This window comes from Cyanistes caeruleus, chromosome 7, assembly GCF_971803275.1.
Source record: "Cyanistes caeruleus chromosome 7, bCyaCae1.hap1.1, whole genome shotgun sequence".
Taxonomy (NCBI): Eukaryota; Metazoa; Chordata; class Aves; order Passeriformes; family Paridae; genus Cyanistes; species Cyanistes caeruleus.
In genome coordinates this window covers 34,265,761-34,293,566 of record NC_141707.1, presented here as the reverse complement: position 1 = coordinate 34,293,566, position 27,806 = coordinate 34,265,761, and the positions used below count along the sequence as shown (strand labels likewise).

General features: G+C 42.4%; 3 protein-coding genes across 20 annotated transcripts in view; 2 read left to right on the top strand and 1 right to left on the bottom strand.

Annotated features, from left to right (window-relative positions):
* NCKAP5 (NCK associated protein 5) overlaps positions 1-8,671 on the top strand; it is a 453,280-nt gene extending 444,609 nt beyond the window's left edge. For 14 of the 15 annotated variants that reach the window (XR_015289529.1, XM_086898613.1, XM_086898610.1 and 11 more), the window contains one exon: positions 7,060-8,671. Coding sequence is in view for 13 of the 15 variants with exons in the window: in XM_086898613.1 (XP_086754739.1) it covers positions 7,060-7,341 (282 nt within the window). In the remaining 2 variants the exon portion in view is untranslated. The remainder of the gene's footprint in view (positions 1-7,059) is intronic. The other variant, XR_015289528.1, reaches the window with a different exon arrangement.
* Positions 8,672-8,711: 40 nt separating this feature from the next.
* Positions 8,712-27,005, top strand: LYPD1 (LY6/PLAUR domain containing 1). Of its 4 annotated transcripts, none has more exons than XM_086898618.1 (4): positions 8,712-8,903; positions 9,621-9,879; positions 10,905-11,042; positions 24,303-27,005. In XM_086898618.1, exons 2-4 carry the CDS (start codon positions 9,828-9,830, stop codon positions 24,536-24,538), a joined length of 426 nt encoding a protein of 141 aa, XP_086754744.1. In that variant the 5' UTR covers positions 8,712-8,903; positions 9,621-9,827; the 3' UTR covers positions 24,539-27,005. The 4 variants fall into 4 exon arrangements, with proteins under 4 accessions (XP_086754744.1, XP_086754743.1, XP_086754745.1 ...); XM_086898617.1 differs by lacking the exon at positions 8,712-8,903 and adding an exon at positions 9,127-9,182; XM_086898619.1 differs by lacking the exon at positions 8,712-8,903 and having other exon boundaries at positions 9,608-9,879.
* LOC147652298 (G protein-coupled receptor 39-like) lies at positions 24,920-25,632 on the bottom strand. The gene is made up of 2 exons (XM_086898814.1): positions 25,521-25,632; positions 24,920-25,443 (listed from the first exon to the last, which is right to left on the bottom strand). The coding sequence occupies exons 1-2, from the start codon at positions 25,630-25,632 to the stop codon at positions 24,920-24,922; spliced, it is 636 nt and encodes a 211-aa protein (XP_086754940.1).
* Positions 27,006-27,806: the final 801 nt, after the last annotated feature.

The following is a 27,806-nucleotide window of genomic DNA, read 5'->3' as shown; positions in this document are numbered from 1 at the left end:
AAAACAAACTTTTAGCTATATTTTTTCCCCTTCTGGATTCAGGTCCATGTAAGTATTCCAATTAAAAAAAAAAAAAATCAACCAAACCTCTAGTTTAGGCTAAAATTTAGACTCTCTTTTTGTACAAAGCCCCTTCTTTATTAAAACAATCAGCCTTACTTTCATCAAAGTAAGGATAACTACTTTTATTCAGTAGGAAAAAACTCTGTATATTTAAATTCTGTGGGGTGAAATACAGTCTGATGAAGACTGAAACAATGAAGTTATTTAGGACTGCATAGTTCCAGTACCATCTGGTTATCACTGACAACATAACCCTTCCTATAATTCTGTCAAGGAAGAGTATTCACCTTCAAATGGTTAAGTCAAGTTCAATAACTTTGTCACCAGTGTTACCTTCCAGCACGACTTTTTTTCACTGCTATTTTTTTCAATCAGTAGGAAATCAGAGAAATTTTGCTATTTAATTCCCCCTACAAGAAAAGCTAAAAGGATCTCTGAGAAGTTAAGTGAATCCTATACGTCTCTTGTTCATTTTCAGTCCATCAGGTTCTAAAAACTGAGTAACAGCTTCCTTTCTCACCATGGATATTTCTTCCTTAATGCCTTGTGGTGAGCTTCTGATTGCACTAAGCATTGCTTTTAGTGGGTAGATTCCCTCTGTGAGAATCAAAATTGGTGATTCTGCCAATGTGAACAGAGTGAGGCTGTGCTTTGCCTTCTGGAGAAAGTACTGGTGTTTAATTGCTTTTCTTTTTAATGCATTGCCTCAGCACACTTGGCTGAGCACCAGCACTGTTATCATTTTCCAAGGTATTGTCACTTAGAATTGTATTTTCTTATTCCTTTTTAAATAAACTCTGTCCATGCAGAGTTGATGCAGCCAGTGGCCATTCTGTGGCACTATGACAAAACAACCAATTTGTGCCATTCACTTTGTACCTGAACAGAAGGCAAAAGGCCTGGGAACTCAGACCTCAACATCCTGGTTTATTAAATTATGCAGAAGTTCAAAGAGGGTTGGTGTAAACCTAATCAGGTCAAACAGTCTTGTCATGTCAGGGAAATATTCATGTATGAGGATGGTAATCTTGGCATTAGAATGCTGAATGTCCTGAGTCATCTCATCATTTTATAAAAATTATGCTTTTGAAAGCATAAGGCCCAATTCACTAAACTAAATTCTTTTATCTCCTAAACCACACAAGAATTCAAGCTATAGACAATGTAAGTCTCGACTCCTCAGCCACCTGTTCTTTAGGCAATAGCTGTTTGTCCAGATCTGCAGCCATGAATCATACACAGTTTGTGCTAATCAGCTGGTTTTCTTCTAAGGTAATTCCCTTAAAATTCAGGATCATGAGAAATGCTATTCTTGTGACACTAAAATATATTTGTAGATTTTTATACTCTGAAATACAGTAGGGTAAACTTTGATTACATTGTCATTGTTATATTACCCATAGTGCCATCAGGGAATGATACATACCAATGTATATCTGGCTTTCCTATCAGCTGCAGAACAGACTAATTAACTTAAAAATGCTTCCTAGCAATGCATTTTTTCCCCCAAAAGAAACTGGCACTTATTGTTTATCATGGAAATCTGATGGTGTGTCTCTGAGCATGTTATTATCTGCTACAGCGAAATAATTTTAGGATTTCTGCTCAAGTAGAAAAAAAGGAAAATGATTCATTATTTCAGAAATTATTTTACTGTCTGTCCAGAAAATAGATGAAAGCCTCTGACAATGTACAATGGAGAGCAAGGCTTATCTTATTATTTAAAGTTATGCTTTAAAGAGAAAGAGGTTCAAACATCCCATTTTTAGCTCAGCTGTAATGCAGCAGAGGTCACGCAGTTACAGCTTTCACCTTTGTAGTTTGCTGGATGTGGCTGTGTAACTATTTCCAGTGCAGTGTCACTCGCTCACCTGATGTTCAGTGAGATCTGGAGACTGTTCTCTTTGCACAGAGAGCTTGCATGGCATTCTGTCCTGGCTGGATGACACACAGACACTGCCCAGCCCTTTCCACATCTCACCTCCTACTGCAGACGGCCGTGTGACACCAGAGAACTCAGTGAGAAGTTTCTTCTGGCTAGACTAACACATCTCTGCTCAGAAAACTGCCCTGTATCTCCCTGCACCTGCTCTACAAGAAGCTGTGAACGTGTTAAAATTGTCCTACTAAACAGGTTATGTATGAGCAGCCTATGTGGTGCTGCAACAGCATACCCTGCTTAGACCCACTGTGTCCCAAATACTAACAGCTACAGCAGTTAGAGGATATCTAAATTGGAAGAACTGTGAATTTAAAATAAGAAATAGTGGCTCCTGGGATCAACTTTACCCTGAACATATGCAGACAAAGTAACAAGCAATTTTTAAAAAGAAAAGAATCTAGAAAATTGTTTTCCCTCACAATAAAGTTATGTGCAATAACTAAAAAAACCAAAAGGGAACATACTTTGTACCTTCTGTAAGAGATAGATCGGATCTGAAATGAAAGACCTTGAGTTATACAATTAAGTATTGATTTTGTTGATCTATATTTAATTCTCATAGCAATTTTGTTGTTTTTACCCAATAGCGTTTTGCAGTTATACTTCACTTGAAGCAATACCCTTCTTGCTTTTGTGTTAATCTAAAAACTAAATTGCCCAATGCATGAGAGAGATAAATAAAGTTTGTTTTGTTCCTTTTTTGTAACTGATTCTGAGCTCTTTAAAGTGCTGGTTAACTAAACTTAGACAGCTGGAAAATACATTTATCCTGCAGAATGGTTCATTGCTATTTCTGGCCTCTGGCAGGACTTATAAGCATAGCCTCACCTCCAGATAATCAGAGCTTCTGTGTGTTACCACATTCAGAAATGGTCTTTCTGCACACGAGTGTGGGGTCCTTTGTGCCTGTGAACCAGCCCATCCTTCCCTGCTCCTCCTCCCCTCTACCCCTGAGGAATCCTTGTGCCCTTCAGAATCCTCCTGCTCCTTGACCACACAGCTCTGGAAAGGCGTTCTACCCACATGTAACCTCTGGTTTTTACAGTTTGCAGGAAACCTAATTTGATGTATTAATGTAGAAATAACACCTATTTATAATGTATCAGTGTAACTGCAGGCTAGTTTTGTTTTCCTAATTTGCTGTGCTTGAAGTGACATGCCAGATTTTATTACATCACAAATGGGTTTTAGTTATTCCCTTTAGGATGTTGCCAGCAAGGAAACATTATTCTGATTCATGACTCATGGGTTTATTTCAAAGTGATGTGGCTCATGATGAGTGTCTGTGTATGTCAGGAAGAGTTTCTCCTCTTTTGACAACTGGTCTCTGTTCTCAGGTGGTGCAAGGCACCCCATACTGGGCAGGTAAGAAACTCCAGCCCTGGGAATCTCTCCAGCTATACACTGGAGTAGAGCAAATGCTCCCCATACCCTAAGGCCATAATAGTACAGATTTTCCATACAAAATACACTCAAGACAAGTAAAACAAGCTAACCATTGATCTGCTTTAGGGTGATGGGCCAGAGCTGTTACAGGGGCACTGTGAAAACTACAGTTCTTGTCTGCTCTGAGCCTTTTTTTTCTATTATCTGTCTCTTGTAGACCAAAATCTCTGACTGCATGTTTCTGTCTTTTCCCTTAATTAATACTTAGGAAAACATATAGCGCCCACAGCAAATGCAGCACTCACCTTGTCCACAGAACAGGTCAGAATAACCAGCAGCAAAGTCAATTCTAAGGATGAAATGGTTTCAAGCATTACTGCTGAGAAGGATCCTGTGTGAGAACAGCAAATGCTGTTGGTCCCATCTTAGCCCTTGTGGCAGCACTGAGCAAAGTCATGGGGTTTTTCTCTTGGCTGTGGTGACAAAACCACCTGTTCACTATGCAGAAAGCCACTCCTGAGATTTGATCACAGGAGAGACTTGACTGGAAGCCATGACTTAGAGGTTAGGTGCTCTCCACAGTTCTTCCCAAATCTCAGCCAGCTCTCCTGGTGTAGAACACACCAGCCTCACGCTCCACTCTGCAGAAGAAGATTCTGAGTCACATTTGTGTGACTCTCAAATGCATTAATGAACTAATTACTTTAAAATAAACAATGCTAATGTCTTTGGGCTAACCCTTGTTCTTTGTTATAGCTGTGACTCTGCTGCAGTTAATAGGAAATCTACATTAAAAAACCCCAAAGATACTATGTAACCACATACACAATTTATCAATCAAATTCTAACAATAGTTGTTTTGCTTTTGCCTTTTGTTTCATCTAGCAGCTTTTGAGACTGCCATGAATAATAAGAAACTTATTTAAGGATGAATCTAAATAAACAATCTTTGGTAATTTTTAACAAATTGTAGCTATAGTAACTAGAGAAAAAATTCTTAACTTGGATTAACATTTCTGTCCTGACATGCACCAAGGTTAAAGAAATGAGCAGTGACTTTTCAGCTCTAAGAATATACATAATTGTGTTATTGTGAGAGAAAATGATTTGTTGATTGTACAGATTCTTACATTAATATCTCTGCTTAAAGTTTTATTTTTGCTTATGAGTTTTCTTTGTGTTAAAGAAAGGAAATTTCAGGGTTTTTTTACAGAAGGATGTAACTGGGCACTAGGAGACCTAAAAAGGACAACTCTATATCCAAAAAATACCCATAACTTATTTCTGAGTTGTTTCTTGTTTTGGTAACAAATTCTGCTTCCAATGTTAGAATTTACTTTCCCTTTAAGCCCTGATCTATTGTAGGTGTAGGGATCTTTCACCAACAGGTTTCTCTGATGGGCTTCCGTTCACTTCAACTTCACTTGATTCAATGTTTTTGCTTAAAATTTGTAGAGTAATTTTATTCCCTGCAGTTTCTCTAATGCACTCTATAAAATAAATGAGAATCTAGGGTGTGATTAAAGTAGGATTGTAATCTAGGTTGTGCCTGAAGGGTATAAAAAATTATTGGTACTGCGTATATGCAGGATATACCAGTGAATTCAGTCTGGTCTGTCCTGAGGTGTAAATCCATCCTTCAGTAGGATAACCAAAATCCTCCTTGGATTGTGATGCTTCACCCAGACTGCTCTGTCCTGCAGACTCTCCAGGTGTCTGTGCTCCTCCTACCCAGGAGCTGAAATTGGCTCCACTTGAATCAATAAGAGTTTTATCACAGGCCTTACTAACTCCAGTATTGAGTCCTGCAGTCCCTAGTCTGTGCTAACTAGTCACATTCAATTTATCTAAAGAAAAGCTGTGAAGTGGGAAAATTAAAGACAAAGAAATATCATTTTGTCTGTCATATAATAAAGTATTTTAGGCTTAGCACTCTGAAAAGCAAAAAGTGCTAACGTGTGTTATTGATGCCATGGCCGAGAATTTTCTCCTCTGGTCTGCAGAGGAGTGAAACAGCTTTTTCAGTATTTCAAATGAGGGCAAAGGGAAGAACATTTTAAGGTGGAATTATGAAAAATTTCTATTGTAGGGTCCTAAATTTGTGTTCATTCCCATTACCAAGGGTTATATTCCTCAATCTCAGAAAACATTTTAGTTACAGATATTGAAGACCTTAGTTTTAACTATCATCTAAAAATAGAGTCCAACACAACATTCCCTAAAACCTTTTAAACTTAATATTAATTAATGCACCAAGCAGAAAGTGTTCATTTTCTAGGACTCTAGGATGTTCTGTTGCTTTGCTTAAGCTTGTTTGAAACATTTTCCAAAAACAGTAATCTAATCCATGCATTGTCATCTTATGGATTGTGACAAGATCAGAGCAAAAACAGTCATTGGACTGGCATGTCAGTTTTTATCTAACTAACCATCAAAAGAAGCAATCAAACTATGTAACAATTTGTCTTCCTCTCACCAAAGATTTCCAAGGAGAAGCAGAACAGTGTGCACATTTGACTGACTTGAAGCTTGAGTTCTTCAGGAAGTTCTAAGGACCCTTTACAACTGCACATGACCCACAGCATCCCCACATCTGCCCAAGCTGCATCTGCAGTGTGCTTCAAATGCCATCTCATTTTCTAGCCAAACAAAAATATTGATGCCTTGTGTTTACAATCATTTACTGATTCCGTCTTTGCCATCTGATGGCAGTACCAAAAACGAGGAATGGCTCTGCACTCTGATGGCAGATCTCAGAATGCTTCACTCTTATCTGCCCAGGAGCTTATTGACTGTTGATTGTAAAATGGTGAATGCTATCCCATATTTCTCTGGTAATATGATCTGTAAGAGAAGTTAGTTACTCAGATTTTGAAACACTCTGTATATGAACAGCAGGTCATTTTTATTGAGCTGCTCCCTACCCAGCTCCCTAATGATTCCTTGGTCAGATCTCTGATTGAAAATACCAGTAGCTAACAAAGGGATAAAATTACTCTGGCACAATCCTACTGTGTGTTTTTAATATAATGTGCTAATACATTGTCCAGTGTTCCCACAGAATTACACCACTTCTCCACGAAGGCCTGGCCAATATCTGATTGATTCTGGTCTGTGGGGATCGGCCCAGTTCAGTGTAATTTCCTGTCTTGTTGCTTTCTTGTCTATTAGAGAGGGTTTAGGTTTGTGGAAATCGATAGGCTTATACATGCAAAGTGTGAGGCTATTCCCTAGCAAGTTTCATTTGCATCCTTAATTTATGGAAAATGCTGTTTTCTCCTCTGCACTTTTTTTTTTTTTTTTTTAAAACTCTACTGAAACAAATACCTATTTAAACATAACCCCCAAAGTATTCATGCAGGAGAAGATCTAAATTACTGTGAGGATGCTGGAGATGTTTAACACGTGCAGAGCCAGGGTCTGCTACTTAGGACATTAATAGCACTTGGGTGTTACGTAAATGGAGTCCTATTTGTCTCAGCAGAATCATTAAAGTTATGATTTATCCTAAAATGGATACTAATGTTCTATTTAATCATAACAATTATTTAAGCATCTAGCAATCTATTTCCTCTCACCCTGTGAACTTTAGAAATATGGTAATGAATGGTGTACAATAGGATAACTTTTTAAGGAATATGCTTCCAATATTTCCCTTACTTTTACAGAAATTGAAGCAAACTGAAGACACAAAAGAAGATTCCCGGAACAGAGTATCTAAAATTTCCCTGGAGTCTCTCAATAAATTTAACAGCAATAATGTACTTTTATTAGAAGAAGAGAAGAACTGTCTGAACAAGGCTGAAGGACAGAAGGAAGAAAATGGAAAGAAAGAAGCAGCCTCCTTGCACAGCTCGGGTCGGCAGGATGTGGACAATTTGGAATCCTTGAGCGATTCCCTGTACGACAGCTTCTCCTCTTGCACCAGCCAAGGCTCCAACGACGTTTAGGGACGCTTCCCAATGGGCTGAGCACGGAATGGAGCTGAAGGTGAGCTTGGAGTGAGGAGGGAGAGGAGACTGTGCTTGAAAATTCCCCCTCGAGCTCGCTGTGCTCTCAGCAGGGTGTTCTGACCCCCACCACACAGCAATAAGGCAGGGCAGTGTCACGGTGGTGCGTGGGACTCAACACACCCAACACAACAAATACACAGAATAAAGTCTTAATTTTGCACTTTTGTGAATATTTGTACAGTTGTAAATACCTTGGGAAAATATATTTGTAGGGATACACGACAGCAATAAATATTAAATTGGTGCTATGCTCCTGTAACGGCAGATTACTAACTTAAAGAAATTGGTGTTAATATTAACAAGAAAAGCTAGTAGATTTTTTTAAAAAGAGTTATAATTGTCCTAGTCTTAAAACTGTATGTAGAAACACTGCATTACCAGGAACTTGAGCCTGCCAGATTGTCTTTAATAAACTCTCATGGACTTCCTCTTAGCAAACACATTTTTTCCTTTTAGTGCAATTCCACACAGGTATTCTAGGGAAACATGTGTTTCAGTTATTACAACTTCGCAACAGGTGTCCTATTTCAAAGGGGTTTTGACTTTTGACACGGCAAGAAAATGAATAGATTAAAGCCTGATACTGCTGGCATTGGCTTCATCAATCATGCACATAACTGTTTGAAAGATCAGGGTCAAAGCAATTCACTGCTGACACAAACAGGAGTCTTGTAGGAATGAGAACCACATGAACCACCCTGTACTTCTGACTTTGTAACGTGGCTTTTCAACTTCCACCTCCTCTGTACTCATGTCCCATCAAATTATGAATGTACCATTCTGTGTTAGCTTTTCTAGTCTCTGTCTGGTCTTAAGTATATTCTGAACACTAAAATTATTTTTTGAAAAACAAAACAACTCCTGTTTGTGACACACTAAGATGTTGGTGCTAACCAGTACTAGTTCAAACATATCTGGGAGCGGGGGGGATTGGCTTGCATTGGGTGTTTTTGTTTTTTTTCTACAAAGGTTGTTTATATGTAACGGAGAGTCTATTTCAAAGGTTCTGTGTATTTTTTCTAGATGTGAAGTATTTATAACTGCTTTTTGTACAGCAATTGTAAACTAGATATATTTGGGGTATTTCTAGACTCTACGGTTTCTTTAGCACACCCTTGTTAATCTTTGAAATATTGTATGATCAGTGTTAATATTTTGTGCAATTTGTTATATTTTAAGTCATTTTTGCCGTAAACTTGCATCGTCTTTTTTCAACTTTTAAGAAATTTTCATTGAAACATTTTTCGTAAATAAAACTTCTCTTGCCTAGCGGTGCCTGCTGAGGGGTTTTGGGGAGGGGATGGTGCGACAGCTCGGGCGTGCAGGGGTCGGGGGCACCCACCGAGCTCCGGGACCGCGCACGGCCAGGCGGCGTTCGGAGAATTCGTGACGCGGGGCTGTTAAACAGAGATTTCATCTGAATTAACTCTTCCTTGGAGCAGAGCTGGGAAACTATCACTGGGAAATAACGCGGTTATCCTGAGAGGAGGAGACCCACAGTGAGGTCCCAGCAGGGCCGGCGTGGGCGCAGCACCGCGGGCCGCCCCTGCCCCTCCTTCCCCGCGGGCGGGCGCTGCCCAGCCCCGGCGGCTTCCTCGCCGCTCTCGGTGCCCCATCCCGCTCCATATCCCACCTCGTCCCTCCCCATCCCGCTCCATCCCACCTCGTCCCTCCCCATCCCGCTCCATCCCACCTCGTCCCGCCCCACCATCAGCTCCTGCCGCCCCATCCCGCCGTGTGGCCGCGGCGGAGGCAGGGTCTGAGGGCCGCTCCGGCACGTACGCGGCCACCGCGCCCTTTTCCCCCGGTTTTTTTACGCTTGAATTCCCTATTAGGGGGCTGGGAGGAGGGAACGGCGGGGCCGCGCCTCCCCTCAGTCCCTGCCGGGGACGCGGGTGCTGGGGGCGGCTGTGGGAGGCCGGCCTGCCCTCAGCCCCCACAGAGCGCTCCGGCCGCCACCTGTGGGCTCGGGCGGGCGGGGGCGCGGCAGGGACCGGGCCGGGCCGCGGGGGCCGTGCCCGAGCCGAGGAGGAGGCCCGGGGGTACGAGTGGGTGTGCGAGCCGGAGCCGGCGGAGCGGGGGCTCCCCTCCCTCGCTGAACTTCGCCCGGCGAGGTGCGGGGAGGCTGGCGGGGATCCCCGCCCCGCTCCGCCGGCATCACATGGTGCTGGGGGAGGGAGGGGGGAGCCGCCCCCCAGCTCTCGCTTCTCCTACAGTTTCTTCCAGTCTCAGCGCTCAACTCCGGCGAGGCTGGAGCGCGGCGCGGGGCTGGGCAGGGCGGGCTCCGCCGCCTGCTCCCGGGGCGCCGCTCCGCAGCGGAGGCGGCGGGGAAGCGGCACAAGTGCGCGGCGCCTCCGCTGCATCTCTGCTTCTGATGCCCCTTCGCGACTGCTCGCCAGCCCGGCGGCCGCGGCTCCGGGAGGATGCGGCTCTTCCTCCTCGCTGCAACTTTCTGGGGATTGTGCCTGGCGCCAGGTAAGGGCTCCGCTCCGCTCCGCTCGCCCGGAGGCGCCCGCGGCCAGCCCGGCGCTGGGAGCCGCCGTCCCCTCGTAGCCCCTCGACGGGGCTGCCGGCGGGCGCTGAAGAGGAACGGGGCGGCGGAGCTCCCGTCCTGCCCGCGGCCCGCAGAGCTCCCCGCCGCTGTCCCCAGCGCCGGCTGCCCGCGGGGCCGGGCGAGGCGAGGCGCGGCAGCCGGAGCCTGTCGGCGGATGCCGTGGGTCGGGTCCCGCCGCCGCAGCGCTCCCGGCGGAGGGCGGGCACGGGCCGGGGGTCCCCGCCGCGGGACGGGGGCTGCGGGAGCCGCTGGCGGAGCGCTGCTGGCGAGCCCTCGTTTGCATGATAAAGGCGGCTGGCGAGGGATGCTCCGCCGCTTTAATTGTGCATGGCAAAATAGTAATTAAATCATTTGTAATTAATTAGTAGCTAAGTAAACCCGTCGGCACAGATAAGAGCCGGAGCGTAGCTAGGAGCTGGGCTGCTCTCTGCGGGGCTGTGGCGGTGTCGATGCCGGTGTCGGTGTCGGTACCGGTGGTGATGCCGGTGTCGGTACCGGTGGCGATGCCGGTACCGGTGCCGGTGTCGGTACCGGTGGCGATGCCGGTACCGGTGCCCGTCGCCTCCTGGCGGCGGTGTCTCCAGCGCTGGAGCGGCCGCCCCGCGGAAAGGAGCATCGGCAGAGCTGATGAGCGGGCGGCACGCTTGTTTTACTTTATATTTGTCAGAGGGATACTTGGGCTGAGCTGTGCAGTAGCTAGGAGCAGCGTAAGGCGAGGGGTGAAAGATAAGGAAGATTTCTGGCGCGTGTTGGTTGTTTGGTTTTCTTCGGTGCCTGGTTTTTGTTTGTTTTGTTTTTTTTATAATACTACTGCTATTATTTAAGGATAGGGTAGATGGGGCTTTGAACATCCCGGTTGAGCAGATGGCTCGGGATGAGATGATCTATAAGGTCCTTTCCAAAAGAAAGCATTCTGTGATTTTGAACAAATCTCTATCTGTTTCAGGTTCGGGTTTGCAAATACAGTGTTACCAGTGTGAGGAGTTCCAGCTAAATAATGACTGCTCCTCTCCAGAGTTCATCGTGAATTGTACAGTGAATGTTCAAGATATGTGTCAGAAAGAAGTAATGGAAAAAAGTTTTGGTAAGAATTTAATAATTATTCTTCTGTTTATCTGGTTTAGGTAGCATTTGTTGGTTTTGGCTCCACCCATTCATGGTGTTCAGCTACAGATGCATCTCGTGTGTCCATGTCTTACACTTCTGAGTGGCTTTGCAGCTCGATGAAGTTAAACATCTTCCTTTAAAACTCATATGAAAACTGAAGGATACAAGCCAAATGTTGATAAAGCTGGTTAATACACAGCCTTACGGGTCTCTGATATAGTTTCCCAGCATTGGGAAATTAATAACAACAAGTTAGTTTAATCTCATTACAGTTAATTACATGGGCTTTTTCCCCAAGAGATAGAAGAGCATTAAATTAGTAATTCCCTCCTTTCTTTTATTTACTCAGGCAATTTATATACTCTGAAGGTTCATCTTAAGGGAAGGAAAGCAGAGTGATGCTTTCATCCATTAAAGAAGCCATCAAGCAAAAGAGAGAAAGGGTTTTTAAAAAAAATGGGGGGGGGGGGGGGTGGGGGGAGTTTAGGGGGGAAGAGAAAAGCACAAATGGATTTGTCATACCAATTTTTTAAGTTTGTTTTTTTTTCCCCCCTTACTGCAATTAATATTAAAGTTAACATATTAGGACAGCAATGTGTCCAAGAGGAAATCAGCTGTGATTCTGCACCTTGTCTCTATTGTCTTTTGAGCTGTGTTTTAAACGGCTGGGTTTTGTTCAGCATCATGGAAGGCATTTGAGATGTAGAGAGAACTGTCAGGTCTTACACACTGTGCTGCTTTGCAGCTTTCTGTGTGAGCAGACAACAAGAACTTTACTAGGGGCTCTGAGGCAGTGTGGGATGGCAGGAAGGGAGCTGGAGCTCGTGGAGCCTCCTGCTCTGACTGCAGCAGCTGAGAAGGTGTTGGGCATTGGGATGGACAAGGAGCAGTCACTCCCTGGGGAGTCCCAGCCTGGATGTGCCCCCTGTGCCAAGCCTGGGGGCAGAGAACAGACTGAGGCTTCAGAACCCTGGTTTAGGGGGAAGCTGCTCTCTGGGGCTGCAGCTTTGGTGTTTTGCTGTTGATGGAGACCCAGCTGTCACCTGTCCTTACCCAGCAAATCCTCCAGGAGCAGCAGGATGCCTCTGCACCCAGCAAACGTGTGCACTCATCCGTCCTGAGCAGCAACTGTGGTTCTTGGGCTTAGCAAACTCCTCTTCCAAGTGCTTGTCACTCAGCCAGCCCCACCTGTGCTGGTAATTTCAGGTCTATGTGTAATCAGTCCTGGATAAATAATAACAATTGTTGTTAAGCATCAAAAGTAGCTGAACTGCTGATACTCATCCTGGGTAATACCAACCACAGTGAGTACTGCTGTGAGATACTTAGAACCTGTCCAGTGTAGGGGGGAAAAAAGGTGTTTTAAGCTGTTTAAAGGAAGATTAGTCTCTCTTAAGTTATTTTTTTACTGAAGTATTTTATTTCAAGTTTTCTTGGAAAGGGTGGTGAGGATGTGAGATAGCTACAGCTTGCAGTGTACTTTTAAAATCTTGAGTGTCTCTAAATGGCTGCTTGAAGGCTTTGCTATCTCCACACCGCAGCTTCTGTAGTACTTTCATGAGGTTAGACAGGATGTTGTGGTGATTTGGAGGGCTCTAGGTGACAAATATCATCTAGACACAGACAAAAAAGTCAGATTTGAACTCTATTCATTGATGCATAACTGGCCATTACTCCTGTGAAGAAATTGTTTGCAGTACAGTAAATAAGCAGCTCTTAAACTTCTTGGTTTGGGTTTTTTTTTTTTGCTTTTGTTTTTTTCTGTGCAATTTTATTTTTTCTCTGAATAGAACCTTGGATTTTTCCATTAGGAGGTTACTAGCATGCTGTGCATAGCAAGTGGCACTGTTCTTTTACATTTATTTCTATAAATGCATTTCTTATTAATTTTAAGTTCAGAGATTGTAAATTTCAGCGAGTTAATAAATTAAAATTTTAACCTATTTGAAATTGAATAAAATTTACATTGCAAGCTTAGTTTCTGTTACCCTCAGTCAATTTTAGAGAGGGTTGGTTGTAAAACAGAGATGATTCAGTTCATCATCCTTTATTGGTTTTATTCCTAATTGATATTTAAATGTGTGCAATATAAATGCCTTACTCTCCCAATTTTTATTTAATAATTCATTCTACTTCTACCAGTATATTTCATAACCTGTTTCTTTTGGTTGTTGCTTATTACTGAAAGCTGAAATGTTTCAAGTATTGATTTTAATTTATAATAGACTTGAGTTTGAGCTTTTAACCCAGAATATGAAAGATGTGAATTTGCATTTATTTGACAGCACAATCTCATAATTAGAGTTTTTTTACTCTTGACTAAATACAGTCAAAGGAGTGCAATTTTTGCAGATTAACCCATTTTTGTCATTAATAAAACATAGCTGTGCAGTGAGCAAAGCGCTGCAAGTTCTCTCAAACTTCATTTTGAAGTTAGGCGCGGTGTTTTGGGACGGAGCTGGTGGTGAGTGGGTCCCACCCTGCTGAGGGAGCAGGAGGCATCACTTTGTGTGTGCTGCTCTCAGGGGGTTGCTGGTCACGTTCTGTGTGGTGCCTGCAGTCCCCAGCAGTGGCCAGGGGCTCTGGTGGTGTTCAGGGTTTGTGTTCAGGGGCTGTGCAGGGCAGCCCTGTGGCTCAGCTCCACTTCTGGCTTAAAATCCAACACAAATTACAAAGCTGGCAAATTACAGCCCTGTGCTGTTCTTCCCATTTATGTTGTAGAAGGTTCCTTATGCCTGTTCACAGCTAAACTCTACAGTTGCTCTCAAATCAGTGCTTCACTGGGTTCTCTCAGAACATTATCTCAGCTTCAGGTGAGAAATAACAGCAGCTCAGGCATGTTCCTAACCCAGAGCTTAAAAAGTGGCTGTTCCTGTGGCAGCCTCTGATGTGAGCAGCTAAGAAAGTAGGTGTTAGTAACTTTAATTTTGAATTAGATCATCAGGCATCTGATCTCAGGTGTTTGTTGTATCAGGAAGACATTTGGTCCTTTGGACAACTTAAAGTGAATTGAGCAGCAAATGGCAAAATATTTTTCTCTCTTCAGGCTGAGTTGTATTTAAAAATTTTGCCAGAAAAAATTTAATGATTATTATCATTCTGTTCCAGTGGGAGATATAGGACAAGACCGTATTTCCCTTTGATAAAGAATCTTACAAATTAATTTCTTAATTAAATCCCAAAAAAAAGAAAAAGCCTTCTTTTAGAAGGAGGAGTGATGAGAATGGAAAGTGGCACTCAAGACTGTACCAATAAATGTTTTATCCCACAAAAATTAATGTAAAGGATAAGTTTCTAGTGCATTCTTCAACTGAATAAGCTGATGTTTGAAAACTGTGTAAATTGAATATTTGACAAAGGATCGAAGTTCTTACAATAATTCTACTTGCAGATACTTTGTGGAAATACCCGTGGTAGATTCCCTGATCCCACTTGCCCCTCTCTTTCCAGTCTATGGACTTTTAAATTAGAAATGTCAGTGCTCCTTCATTTTTAGAATATATGTAGCAACAAAGAAATCCCACAGTATATTGGGATCAAGTGAAACATCTTGGTGATATATAGATGAGTATATAATGTGTGTATGCTTTTATATATGTTATATATCATAGAAAACATACTGGTAATGATAGTCTTGCCTTTTACAGAGGGAAAGAGTTATCTGAGCATAAAGGCTGATCTAAAACCTACTTAAGGCAAAATGAAACTTGCAATGTGAATACATCAGAGAGGGATAAAGCAGGAAGGATGGCACAGCCCAGAGAGGTAGCCTGCCTCAGTTTCTTGGAACTCTCTGCAAGCAAACCTGCCCACGTGCATGTTTTGAACAATTTACCGTCTGTTCTAATCTAGTTGTGAGCATACTTCTACTAACTTTTGCAAGGAATAAAAAATGATCCATGGTAGCAATGCAAATACTTTAAAATATCAAGCATTTTTCCTTTTGCAAGCAACTCAGGAAACAATCCAGTTATTGTATTAATCTGCAATAAGAAACTTATTTGTTTGGTTTACAATGGTGCTTTTAATGTAATTAATTAGTATATAACTCTGCAGTGTAGTTAAAGCAGTTGCTGTGATTGTGTGCTTAAAAGAAGTGCATGGAAACACCATGAGCAAGATCAGCATCTCAGTGTTGAATTAGAACTTTATCTATTTCTTTGAACTCTTTCCAGTATTGGTTTTCCCATCATTTGTTTTATCAGTGGCTATGTTGTATGATGAGTTGGGCTGTGGTAATTTCTTTGCCTGTGATTATTACTTGGTTTTGCCAGGATTGAATTGTTCATGTGTGCCTGTCAAAGATTACAGAATCACATACTTTTTTCTATGTTCATGCATAGAATCCATTAGTACTAACATTAATTGCATATTTATATCAAGGGAAAATTATGCTCTGGCGTACTTTTATTGACAAAGTGATTAAAACAGCAAACAAAGTTTAATGTTGCCAAAATTACTGTAGGCATTAAAGCTTTATAGGAAGATGCTGCATCCCCAGTATTCATTTAGAAACAGTAAGACACATCCACTAAATTGGTGGTGGATTTTTTTTATTATTATTTTTTTTATTTTCTCTACACTTTTTTGGTCAAAGGATATCAACATAACTCAACAGAATTTGTTGGGTTTTTGGGGTTGGGCTTTTTTGTTTGTTTGTTTTTAATCAAAGCAAAGCACAATATAATAAATCTTTATTGACAGTTTTAAAGGACAAATAAAAATTTTGCATGGGACAGTTGATACCTATAACATCACATGTTGTGCTACCAGGTGCCCAGTGCAATGAAGACATAATATATTGATATTATATTAATAATATATTGATATTGTATTGGAAACACAGTTCACTTTTGATATTGAATAAAAGACTTGCAGTGGATGTTGTTAATTTGCACTGTATGCTGAACTCTTGGATCCATGGATACATTACCATGCAGAAACACTTCTTCTCAAATGTCAAAGCCATTTCCTTACTTTTGTAAATTTTTTCCAATCTTTGGCTTTCTCAGAAAACTTTCAGCCACTTATGGAATGAACTGACCTAAGTGTGTCAGCTAAGGAGAAATGATGAGAGTGTGCAGCAGTTGCTGTTCTGACTGCCTCTCAATAAAGAAAAACAGCAGTGGAGTTAACAGTTCAAGCAGTTTATGACTTGAAAGTCATGACAAAGATCCAAGTGCAGAAGAGATGAAGGCTGCATTATTTTAAGGAAGATGGGGTATCTGGTCCAGCAAGTTTCATTTTTCACAGGTCATGGACAGTAGCTTTTTATGTAATTTTATTTCTCAGGCTTATATGAAAGATATACAAATGAACTTGGTTGATAATACAGTGCCCACAGCCTGGTTTCTCTTAAACCTCTCCTGAGAGTTTCCTATTGCACATTTACACACAAATGAGTTTGTGTTTTCCAAACCTTCTTGATGCCTGACCCTGTCACTCATCTTAGCTCACAGTGACCTTATCAAAGCATTGGCAAGCAAGCAAGCTTTAATTAATCCAAACAGTTTTCATTTCCATTTTTCCTTTGTAGTATGAATGGTTTTTTGGGAAAACCTGATAAAACTGGATTTTGACAACTTACCAAAAAGTCTTTGAAACTGGAAAAAGTTTCAAAAAACCCAGGAAAACCCTGGTCCTAAATTGAAGAGGGTGTAAAACCCTGAGTATGAAGATAGCTAAAGATTTAAGAGTGGAATGAATTTCCAAAGTTCTGGCATGCAAGTGCCAACATCTGAGCCATTCCATTGAAATTGGTAAGGACATTAATTAGGGATGCAGCAAGACTGTTCACCTGTAAAATTATTTATGTGACTTTTTGCAAGGATGTAGCATTTTAACATTTGTAAAGGCAAAAGGGCTGTGGCTTCCCTTCAGCTCAGCACATAAGGATTGTCAAGAAAAATGCTCATACAGAATTCTGAAAATTGAGTCCAAGTTCACCTCTCTTTACAAGATCAAATATATTTAGGTCTTGATGGCAAAGGACATTTAGATCTTGAAACCCTTGTATCAGGTAAGAGGAGAGGATGGAAGGCTGTGAGCTTGCTGGGAAGATTTTGGTGTAGTGCTTGACTCTGCATCCACATTAGAGAGCACAGAAACAAACAAAAACAGTAGGAAACAAAAGAATTATTAGATATGCAGGTGAAAGCTGAGCTATGACCTCTCATTTGTAGCCTCCCGTGGCTTCAAAAAATATTTGATAACACCACCATTAGCAGCTGTACTTCACTTTCCCAGCCTATGCATTTTTAAGCATTTTAATGCCATGCTTCAGCTTTGCAAGCAGTGACAGAGACTTTTTGGTGGGTGGTTTTTGTTGCTAACAACACCGTTTTGAGTCACATTTCCAGTACCAGAATTAGAAGGCACAACTTACAAAAAGATATCAGGGTAATCTAAACCCTTGTCCTCTGTCAGTTGACAATTGTCCAGTTTTCTCCTGAGCTGATTTAATTTCTGCAAGGTGTCGTGTCGGGGTCAGAAGGAGAGTGAGGAGGCCAGAGTTTCATTGTCAAAAGCTTCCTGTTAGTTCCTGAGAAAATGTGCAACTTTTTAAAAAGTGCCACAAGTATGGAGGATTTGTGATGACACTAGGGTTTTATACAAAATCATGATGACAGTATGCTAATTGAACCAGGTTGGATTTGCTGGGGGGGGGGGGGTGTTTTATTTTCATTTTGCTGGGGGGGGAAGAGGGGATTTGTTTTGTTTTTAATAGAATTGTCTACTCTGTAAGAACCTAACAGCATGAATATGCTTTTATCTTGTCTATAGAATGCATCAAAGGGAGGACCAGGATGAAATAGCTGCAGTCCTAAAACACAAGATTAAAAATCAGGAAGTGTGTATATAGCTTTGCAATAGATTTCAAGTCACATACTTCCAGTGCCTTGGGTGTTTTTCTGGTCTGGAAAACACCAATCATGGTAGCTCACAGTATTTAAGTGGCTGTTTACAAGGTGATTAGAAAATTTTGTGATAAAATTTCTGGCAAGGTACAAATTATTTAAACCACCTGTCTCATCAACTTTCTCTCTGGAGTTCAAAAGGATAAGAAGACTTAGTGTGAAGTGAAACTCACAGGACATGGTTGGATATGATTATATTTTACACTTGCTTGAATTGTTTGGGGTTTTTGGGAGGGTTTTTTGTAGCAATGGATTTACAGCCATGGCTGAAAGGCTGTGTGTTGAGGAAGCTTAATTCATACTTTAAACCAATAAAAACATGATCTGACTAAAGCAATTGTTTGGGGAAGCACAGTGTCAGGTAAATGATTGATTGCTCTTCAATATTCAGTCACCTTCTACGATATTTAGGACCTTATTAGATAAAATATTTATAATCACTTTCTCAAGAAAACAGCAAATCACAACAGGACCTCTGAAGTCTGTCACTGTTTGATGTATGTGAACTGGTACTAGCTGAGGAACTGATAATTACCATAGCAAAACCACTGAAGGCATAAAAAGATGGGCGTAAAACCTAATACGGAAATTAAAAAACATCATTTACAAACCTATTTATCTATAGTCTGAAGCCAGTTTTGGTAGCATTAGTGATACAGTAAAATGCAGAAATAGTCACATTTATGTTTTATGTTCCTTAGAAAGTGATGTTTACACGTTATTCTAGCACTAGTATAAATTCTCATCAGAAAAGAGCTTCTGTAAGTCCTACAGGGTGCTGAATTTTGCTTGAGTGCAGGGTAAGCTAGTGACAGTTTAGGGCAAAAAATAAAGAATGAAACATATGAATGAAATCACAAAGCAAGAGTGGCTGGGCAGAGCACACACCAAGTCTATGGACCATGATAGGGAAAGCTTGCAGATCCACCAAGAGCAGAAAATCAAAAGTTTTGGGGAAATAAGAGAGTTGGAACTATATTAAAAGAAAGGAGTATTGGTACATAAGCACAGTCCTTGACTTCTCTGTGAGCAGTTAGAGACCACCTTAATAGATCCTCTGCTATTCATCCTGCAAGAGCTAGGACACCTTTGGGGGCTTCTCCTGAGTCCTGTGTGCTACACCATGAATACACTGTTGGCCAATTTCCCACCTTTTGCTTAGAAGAGATGGGCAAGATTTAAATACCCAATCTAAAAGAGCCAAGTGGAGTTTCTGTCAAAATGTTAAGTGTACACCTCAAACTTGCCTTGATCTACCTGCTGGCTTTTTCAGCTGCTCACTTTAGATCCAAAACTTTTCTACAGCTCTTTTCTTTGCTTCCACCTGGTGCAGTCTTGAAAGGGCTCAAGGATGGCTCAGGGCTGAGCCCCAGTTGGACACAGACTCCTTTCTAAGCTCCAGAAGATTTAGGTGGCAGGTTTGCTGCGAGCACGTGCAGGGGATTTTGCACTGTTTGTGGAATGAGCTGCACCAGACTGACTTCACACTGTGAAATTGGTTAGATACAAAACAGTGTAGAAAAAGCTCCCTTTAAAAAAGTGGAGTGTCAGTCACAGCCCACAAGGTCAGAGAAGATGGTGGCTTGGAAAGCTTGGAGTGGGGCTTGTCCCATTGACTGAGGCAAACAGAGAGGGGAGGGTTTTGTGGCCATGAGGTCCTGGGGTGGAGGACAGGGCTGTGATTTCCTGCTGAGCTGTGCCATTGCAGAAAGCAGTTTCAGAGTAGCTGGGTCATAGGAGTGGGAAGGTGACTCTTTTTGGAAATGAGGCCACTGATCTCAGAGGTGATACCCTGGTTGCCTGTTTTGGCTTCATAGAGCCTCTGTGCATTTTGCTGGAGGACACCCTTGAGAGTGCAGGTGCAAAATGAAGCTGCACACTGCTTGGATTGTGGTTGGCTCTTAAAAGTTGGAGAGTCATGCTTACACAGCATCTTTTTTGTCTGTACCTCCTAGAACAGAAGAATCAGAGGTGTCTAATAAGATCCTTCTCAATCAGTAAGAGAAAAACCGTGGATCTTCTGGTGCCTTCTGCATAAACACAGTGTAAGAAGTAGGTGTGATGTCACCTTTTTTGGTTGTCCTAGTAACAAGTTAAGCTGTTATTCAAGAGAAATGCACTGGGCTGTGCAGACAGGGTAGAGGAAAGAACACTCACTTCTGGATTTGAATAAATTATTGCTTGAATTATTTGTTGCAGTCAAGACAGAATGCACCTGCTTGTGGCCAAAACAGTGCCAGGGTGCAGATGCACAGGACTAGACTGGATCCAGCTGAGAAAATAAATATTGCAAGTAGGAACTATAGAGAAGCCTTAAGATTTACACCCATCCCTTCACTGCAAGGAATAAGGCAGAAATAGTAGTTTGGGCTTTGACACTGTCTAAATATGTGATGACTTGTGGGGCAGAGAGAGATGTAACCATGGGCAACTTGCTTAGTCTAGAAATAAATGTTCAATGCCAAATTTAACCCCAAATCTCCTTAAAAAAACCCACAAAACCCTGATAACAAAGGTGGCTGTCGTAGGTATATGTGACAGGAGAGGGTGTGGGATATTAGCATGTTATCACACAGCTGTTTTAGTTGTGTATACTCCCCTCTTTTCTTAAAAGTTCTTGATCTGCATCCCACAAAGCTTGAAGCCAAAATAAAGGAAAATCTTTTCCTCAGTAGTAGGTCCTTTGCAGTAAAACATCCTTGCAGCACCTAAACTGTTGTTGGGAGTCTGCTGAATCTGTGAAAAAGGACAAATTACTCTGTATTCATCCATCAAGTAATTGGGCAATAAATATACTAATTGAGTAGTTGTAAATATGCTAATTGATCACTGGTGTCAATTGTTGAGAGTGGGTAGCTGGGGATGACCCCATCCCAGCAAAAGCAGTGTAAAAAGTGAAGTCTCCTTGCTTAGCCAGTGACTCAGAACAATCTGAGGTAGAGGAAAAGCTTCCAGAAAGGTTTGCAATTATTTTTCTGGGTGATATGTTAATGAATGCATCAAGCTGATTGCTCAGGCAAGAATACCCAGTAATTAGCAGTAATGTCTGTGGTATGAGTCTTATGAGGCAGATAACCATTTGAAGAGCTGTCTGCAGTTCAGCCTGCTGGTGCCAAATGATTCAGGGAGATCTTGGGGATCGTTTTGGAGCTGGCTCAGCAGTGCTGCAAAGGAGGAGTTTGAGAGATCTCTGGGTGTAGCCCAGAGGGGAGGCTGCTGTCCTGGCTGAGCTCAGCGTGAGCTGAAGTTACTGGGACCCATAAACCTGTTTGCTGGGGAAAGGAGATGGTGTCCCTGCCATCAGATCATGAAAATCAATTCTACTGATGTATTTCCTACCAGAATTACGGTAGGAAGAGGGTTTAAGAGTAAGTGAAGTCACAGCACAAGTGTTTTAAGAATGTCACTCCTGCAGTGCTAACATTCCCTCTTCTTCCACCAACTTCTGTGCCTGTTTGCATTGTCTTCCTGTCAAGACACTGCAGAACCAGAGAGAGCACAGCCCTTCTATGCTGATCAAGCTTGCTTCGTACCTGATGCTTTGTAGAAAGCACTTAGTGTGATAGCAGCTGGTTTGTGAGAGCAGAGAATCTAATCTTAAAGGAAAAAAATCTTGGATGTGAAGGGCATGCTGTCAGCAAAGGGGCTGTTAAAAACCTGATGGAAATGCTGAGTTTTTGATGTAAAAAAATCTTTCTAAAATTTAGATTACTAGAACAGGGAATGGGAATAAACAATCATTTGGGTGTGAAATTTCCTATTGTAAGGCATTTACTGAAAAGCCACTGGAGAAGTATTACAAGGGGATTTTGCTACTAGTCAGATTATTCTCCCTATTTATGTGTGAACATGGTCCATCTGTTTGTGAAACTTGGAGTAGTAAAATTTCGGTCTGTGCAGGAATACTGTGTTTTGACTTCAAAAGGAGTTCAGGATTGTTCTATAGGATTGATCCTGGAGAACAGATCTGTTGTAAACACATGGAGTTAAGCTGCAGGACTTTGATATTTTTTGCGAGAGGTTTCCTGGAGTTGCCTGGTGAAAACCATGCCTCAGAGGGCATCATCTAATTGTTCAGAGCAGTGAATGATTCTAGTCTCCTAATCTATGGGAGAAGTGCAAAGTGTGATATTTCAGGGATCCAAATTAATAAATCACTAGCTCAAGTTGTGAATAGGAAACAGCAGGAAGAGAGTGATCTATAAAATGATGGGAATAGGAAATCTGCCAGGGTCAAAAGCTTTTTAGAGGCTTGGTCTTTGAGGGGAAAGTCAAATTCACTGCTATTCATATGGAAGACTGAGGAGTGGCTGAGTTTGGTGTGCATTTGTTGCTCAGGGAAATGATCTGTGATGGGGAGATGTGGGATTAGGGAATGGAGAACAGTCATTGTGCTTGGTTTAATTGAATACAGGAGTCCTCTCTCAAGAGGGAAGGGGAAGAAAAAACATTAATTGTAGCCATGGGAAGGGCCATATCTGTCTGTGCACTGGGAAGACTTCAGGAGGAACATGGACAAAGCACCAGGTCTTTTTGGGGAACATGAGCTGAGATTTTGGCATTGTAAAGCCGATCAGTGGCAGCACCACTGAGGCTCCTTGACAGCAGTGGTTTGTCAGCAGAGACAGAACTCCCTTCTTTTTGCAAACTGTAGTAATAAAGATTGCATTGCTTGATCTGTGAGCTTTTGCTGTTACAGGGAGAACAGCCCACAGCTCCTCTTCCTTCTTGAGAAAAGGCTCTACCTGCTGTGTTGATTGATTGAAGCTCGCTGGAGACTGAGGAAGATTTAACACTCACTTGAGGGCTTCTCTTCATAAGTTTAACGAGATAGATAGCCTAAAAACACGTTTCAGAGTGGAGATTTGCAGAGGGAGAACACAAAACAAGGAAACCCCTGCATTGTTGGGATGGCAGCAGTGTTGTGACAGTATAAAAGAATTGCTTTTAATTAAAAGTCTCCGAAGACAGGAAATCTTTCTTCCTGAGCACAGCCCAAACAAAGGGTGTGTTCTGCTGCTACTCACAGTGCTCAGAGGTGCAGTGGCTGATGCCAAATTGCAGAGGTTTCTCCTGGACCATGGAGGTGCTGTAGTGGTTATTAAATCCCTGGGGACTGAAGAAGTGTCTGCAGGCACTGTACATCCAGTACCTGCTGGCCATACTCCCACTTCGCTCCCTCCAAAAAAAGTATCAATCACTGTGCATTTAAAGACATTTTGGGACCATGCCACAGGATGCAAAGGCACCATTCTCCAAGGGAATCCTGTTCCCTTGCTTTCCAGGAGGGAAAAAAATAATGGGTTTTTTGAAAACCCCATATTCAAAAGGAATAGTGATTTTATCATCCTTAGGAGTATTCCTACATCTATTTGTAACTATAAGCAGGCAAGCCTCCATTATCTATTTTCTATTATGTGTATGTTTTTCTAAGACACAATTTCTACTGTATCACTTGCAGGAAAATTTTGGAGTAATGAGATGAGGAACTGCCATAACCATTTTCTGCTGTGACAGAAGAAAATACAACTGTGTATTTTAAAGCCTTTATAAACCATGTTAAAATGACAGCTAAAAGTACATGCATCAGAATGTACTTTTTTCAGTTAAAAACAATCTGAGAAATTAAAAATTAGCTTATTAATTAAAATTACCTTAAATTGCATTCAAAAAGGGAAGACTTTCAACTCAAGAAAGACACTTCTGTAGAAATGGAAGTTTTTGTTATTGAGGATATTGAACTTCAAAGACAAGCAAGAACTGAGATTACCTGGAAAAGTACTTCTAGTTCTTCAAAAAAAAAAAAATTAAAGGGGAGGAAGTAGGATGAAAGTTTTGCTGATAATCATCCTCTTTTCACTCTTGGTTACTTGTCTGTGTGTGGCAAAGGAACAAGAAAAGGAAAAAAATTCTCAAAAGACAAATTAAGAGCACAGAAAGCTGTAATTACTCAGACACCTTAACTCAGACATGTTCAGCAATAGAAACAAAACTAATTTTCTCACTAATTGCATTTCAGTTATAGCTATTCAAACAGTTTATTCTGAAAGATGAAGAATTCCAGTTAGAAAATGCATCATTTGATATACATTATGCAAATTAAGTCTGTAATATTTTTGGTTCCAACCAGAATCGAACTACGGAGAAATCCCAAGCAGGGCGACCGTGATGCTCCTGCAGTGCAGGGCTGTAGATCCCGTCACTGCTGAGGTGTCTGCCCTAAGCACAGCGGTGCTTTGGGGATGTAAACTGGGTTTTGAGCACGAATCCTGCTGTGAAGTGTTCCCCTCAAACGCAGTAACCCTTGTTCTGTGTCACAGGAATCATGTACCGCAAGTCCTGCGCCTCCTCGGCAGCGTGTCTGATCGCCTCCGCCGGCTACCAGTCCTTCTGCTCCCCTGGCAAGGTGAACTCCGTCTGCATCAGCTGCTGCAACACTCCCCTCTGCAATGGACCCCGGCCCAAGAAGAGGGGGAACTCTGCCGTGGTGCCGAGGGCACGCGTGATAACTACACTTCTGCTTCTTAAATTTGCTCTGCTGTTTTTGTACTGCTAAACTTCAAGCAAGTTGGTTTGGTTTTGTTTGGGTTGTTTGGTTTTTTTTTGCCCTGACACAATTTGTCCTGCATCCTTCTTTCTTCAAAGACGCTGCAATTATTTTCTATTTGTTTCCAAATTCCTGTCAACAGCAAGGAAAGTTCAGTGGTTGTGTGGAGAAGAGGGGCTGATATTTTTGTCAGCTAATGAGTTCAGTTAGCAGATTGAATTTCCAGTGTGCACTTAAAAATCCCAGCAGGATACAGAACTCCTGTTCCTTCTGCATAACTGGAAACAAATCCATCTGTGTTATTCCTTTTGCGATGCTGTCGCTTTCCTCGGTCATTTCCATTTCCATGTTTCTGAGCTCATTGCTAAGCATTAACTTTGCCTTATGAAGTCACACTTGGTGTTCACAAAGGCCGTTCTGTGCGCCCTGGCCGGGCTCTGAGCCAGCCTCGAGGGGCACCTCTTCCAGGCTGGGGTCTGGTGATGCAGGACCCGGCTCCTGTGGGCTGCAGCCGGCCGTGGGCTCCCCCTGGAAGGTGCTCAGGAAAACTTTGGCGTTGCCCTTGGTGGAAGAGCTGCTCCTGGAGGACCTGAAGAGCAGCGGGCGCAGGGAGCGGCTGCTGCGCGCCCTGGAGCTCTGGTTGGCCCTGAGGAACCTCTCCCTGTTGGCGTGCTGGAGGGTGAGGCGGCAGCACAGGACCTGCAGGAACACGCTGCGGAACTGCCGGGAGGAGATGTTGTACAGCAGCGGGTTCACCACCGAGCTGAGGTAGAAGAAGATGTCGGCGATGGGAAGGAGGGTGATGTAGGCTCTGAAGTAGGTGTAGGTCCAGTCCTGCTTGGGTTTAGCAGCAGCCATGATCCTTCTGACCTGGTTTGGCATCCAGCAAACCGCCAGGGTCACAACGATCAGTCCTGCGGGCAGAGAGAGCGAGAAAGAGTTCTGCTTACATGGGGGAAGACACATAAAATACTGTCAGTTCTGCACTTACCTGTTAGGAAGTGGTACCAGTTTTTCAATGTTCTGCTTGACAGCTTTTTCTGCCAGTAGCATTTTTTTTGGTTGTTGTTTTTAATAACTGTTACAAGGTCATTGCGGCACATGCTCAGACAAAACACTGCATAGCGCTTGGATGGTGTTTCTTTGTACCTGTTGTCATTTATTAGTTTTCAAAGTGTTCTTTCTCTGATCATCTGTGTCTTTGGGAAGAATGCGGTTTTATTTTGGTTTGTGCTCTTACATTTCTTCTGTCTTTCCCTTTACTTTGAAAAACAAACAAAATAAATAGAACCTATAGCCATATTAGATCAGGCAATACCCAGAAGAGATCAGATTCTTGTTTGTACTTTACAAAAAAAAAGAAAATGTATGCATAATAATATATTTCGTGTTATTTTTGGTAGATTTCCTCTTACAGAAGCTATTTTTAAGTAAAATGTGAATGGATCTTTTTATGGTAATTAAGATATGTTAGGCTTTCTTAAAAATCAAATTCCAGTGGAATTAAATGATGAATGTAAATGAGAAAAACCCGAGCCTAGTCATGAAAGTGTAAGCAGTTTCAGATTGTAAATTACGCTTTAAAATGTGGTATCTGACCATTTTGTATTTATATGTAAATATAAATACATGTTGCTGCATCACTAATGGCATTAAAAAGGGGTGGCTGAAGTGTTGGATGTCTGGAAGTTGTGCCTGCGTGGAGCGTGTTCCGCAGGGCGCGGCGGTGATGCTGGGGCAGCAGCCCTGCAGGAACACGTCAGGGAGCGGAGCTGGCTGTTCCCAGGCAGGAGATGGAGCAGGAGCAGGGCACCTGGCTCCCCAGTGCCATCTTCTGCTGCTCCTGTGTGCCAGCCCTGCGAGTCCTGACACCGTGTGTGACATCCCAGGTACGCAGAGCCGCTCCTGCTGCTGCTCCCCTGCCACCCAGCAGTGCAGCTGCCAGCTCACTGTCCCCTCTCTGCTTCTCTCTCTGCAGGAACCGTGCCTTACACGAACGCTGGGAGGGAGCAGAAGCTGCAGCCTGGCTGTTTCCCCACGGCAGGGAGTGTTCTGGTGGGGCAGCTCTCTCTGTGTCACCTTGTTAACCTCATCCAATGCCTGAGCTCTGCTCCCAACAGCAGCACAGAAGCTGTTCAATTCTTATTCCTCTAGGCTGAGCCACATTGCCCCACGGGTCACTGTAGCAATGCCATTCAGAAACAGCAGGTTTCTGAAGCCAGGAAAAGGATGCTTCACTAGCAGGAAGATGTGAATGTAGCAGGAAAAGGAGGCAGAAAATAGAAGAAAGATTTTTTTTGTAACTTTGAAACTGCCAGGGCTTCATCAGGGTATGTCCAATTTCTCACCACCAGTACCCCCAAGCAAAGAAAAAGTATGAAATACCTGTAAAAAAAAAAATCCATAAAAGGGATAATTACTTTAACGAATTTATTATCTCCCTGAATGAGCTACCAAATAAAACCTGTGCTTTGGATCCCTTGCTTCTGAAATCACTTACTGTTGGAATATCTCTGTTGGGATGGGGAAGTACAAGATCTTAAACTTACAGCACTGGCTTAAGAACCTGGAGGGCTGTTGTTGGCAGGCCAGCAGTAAATCAGCCAAAACCTTTGCCATTTTCAGTTCTTTGCCTATTATAACTCTCAGCCAATGTTTCTTTGCTCTCAGTCCCACAGTCCCCTTCCTGTCCCTTTGCTTGCTGCCCTGCTTTTTCCCTGCTGCCTTGCCTTGCTGTTCTGTACCTGCTGTGCCTCTGTCAAAAGCTGATCTGAATTTTGTATTAATCCTGCAAATGTTTGTGGCCTTCAGTGCTCTTTTTCTGCTGTCAGCTTAACAGCTATAGGGTATCAGTCCTGGCATGGGCCAAAAGAAAATAAGGCCCCTGAGCAGTGACTTGTGATGAGCCTTATGAAAAGGCTGTGGAAGGATTCTGTTACTTCACTGGGGCTTTTTCTCTGGTACAACTTAAACACAAATTTCACAAGCCCAGATCTGTGGAATTCTCATCAAATTTTACCAGAAGATCTCTTTCAAGAGAGAAGAAAATAAGCTGTATTGTACAGTTTATTTTTATTTTTCTTCTTGCTTAGAAACAGGATACTTCATCATGCTGATTAATAGTTTCCTAAATTATGAATGCTGCTGCGAAAAACTGTGAGCAAACAATGCGTGCATTCACTTTTAAAGCCCAACTGCATTGCTCTGGGATGTCTGATTTTTTTCAGCTTCTATCTGAATTCCTTGGCATTGATCTTTCTTTTTAATTCAAACTGCC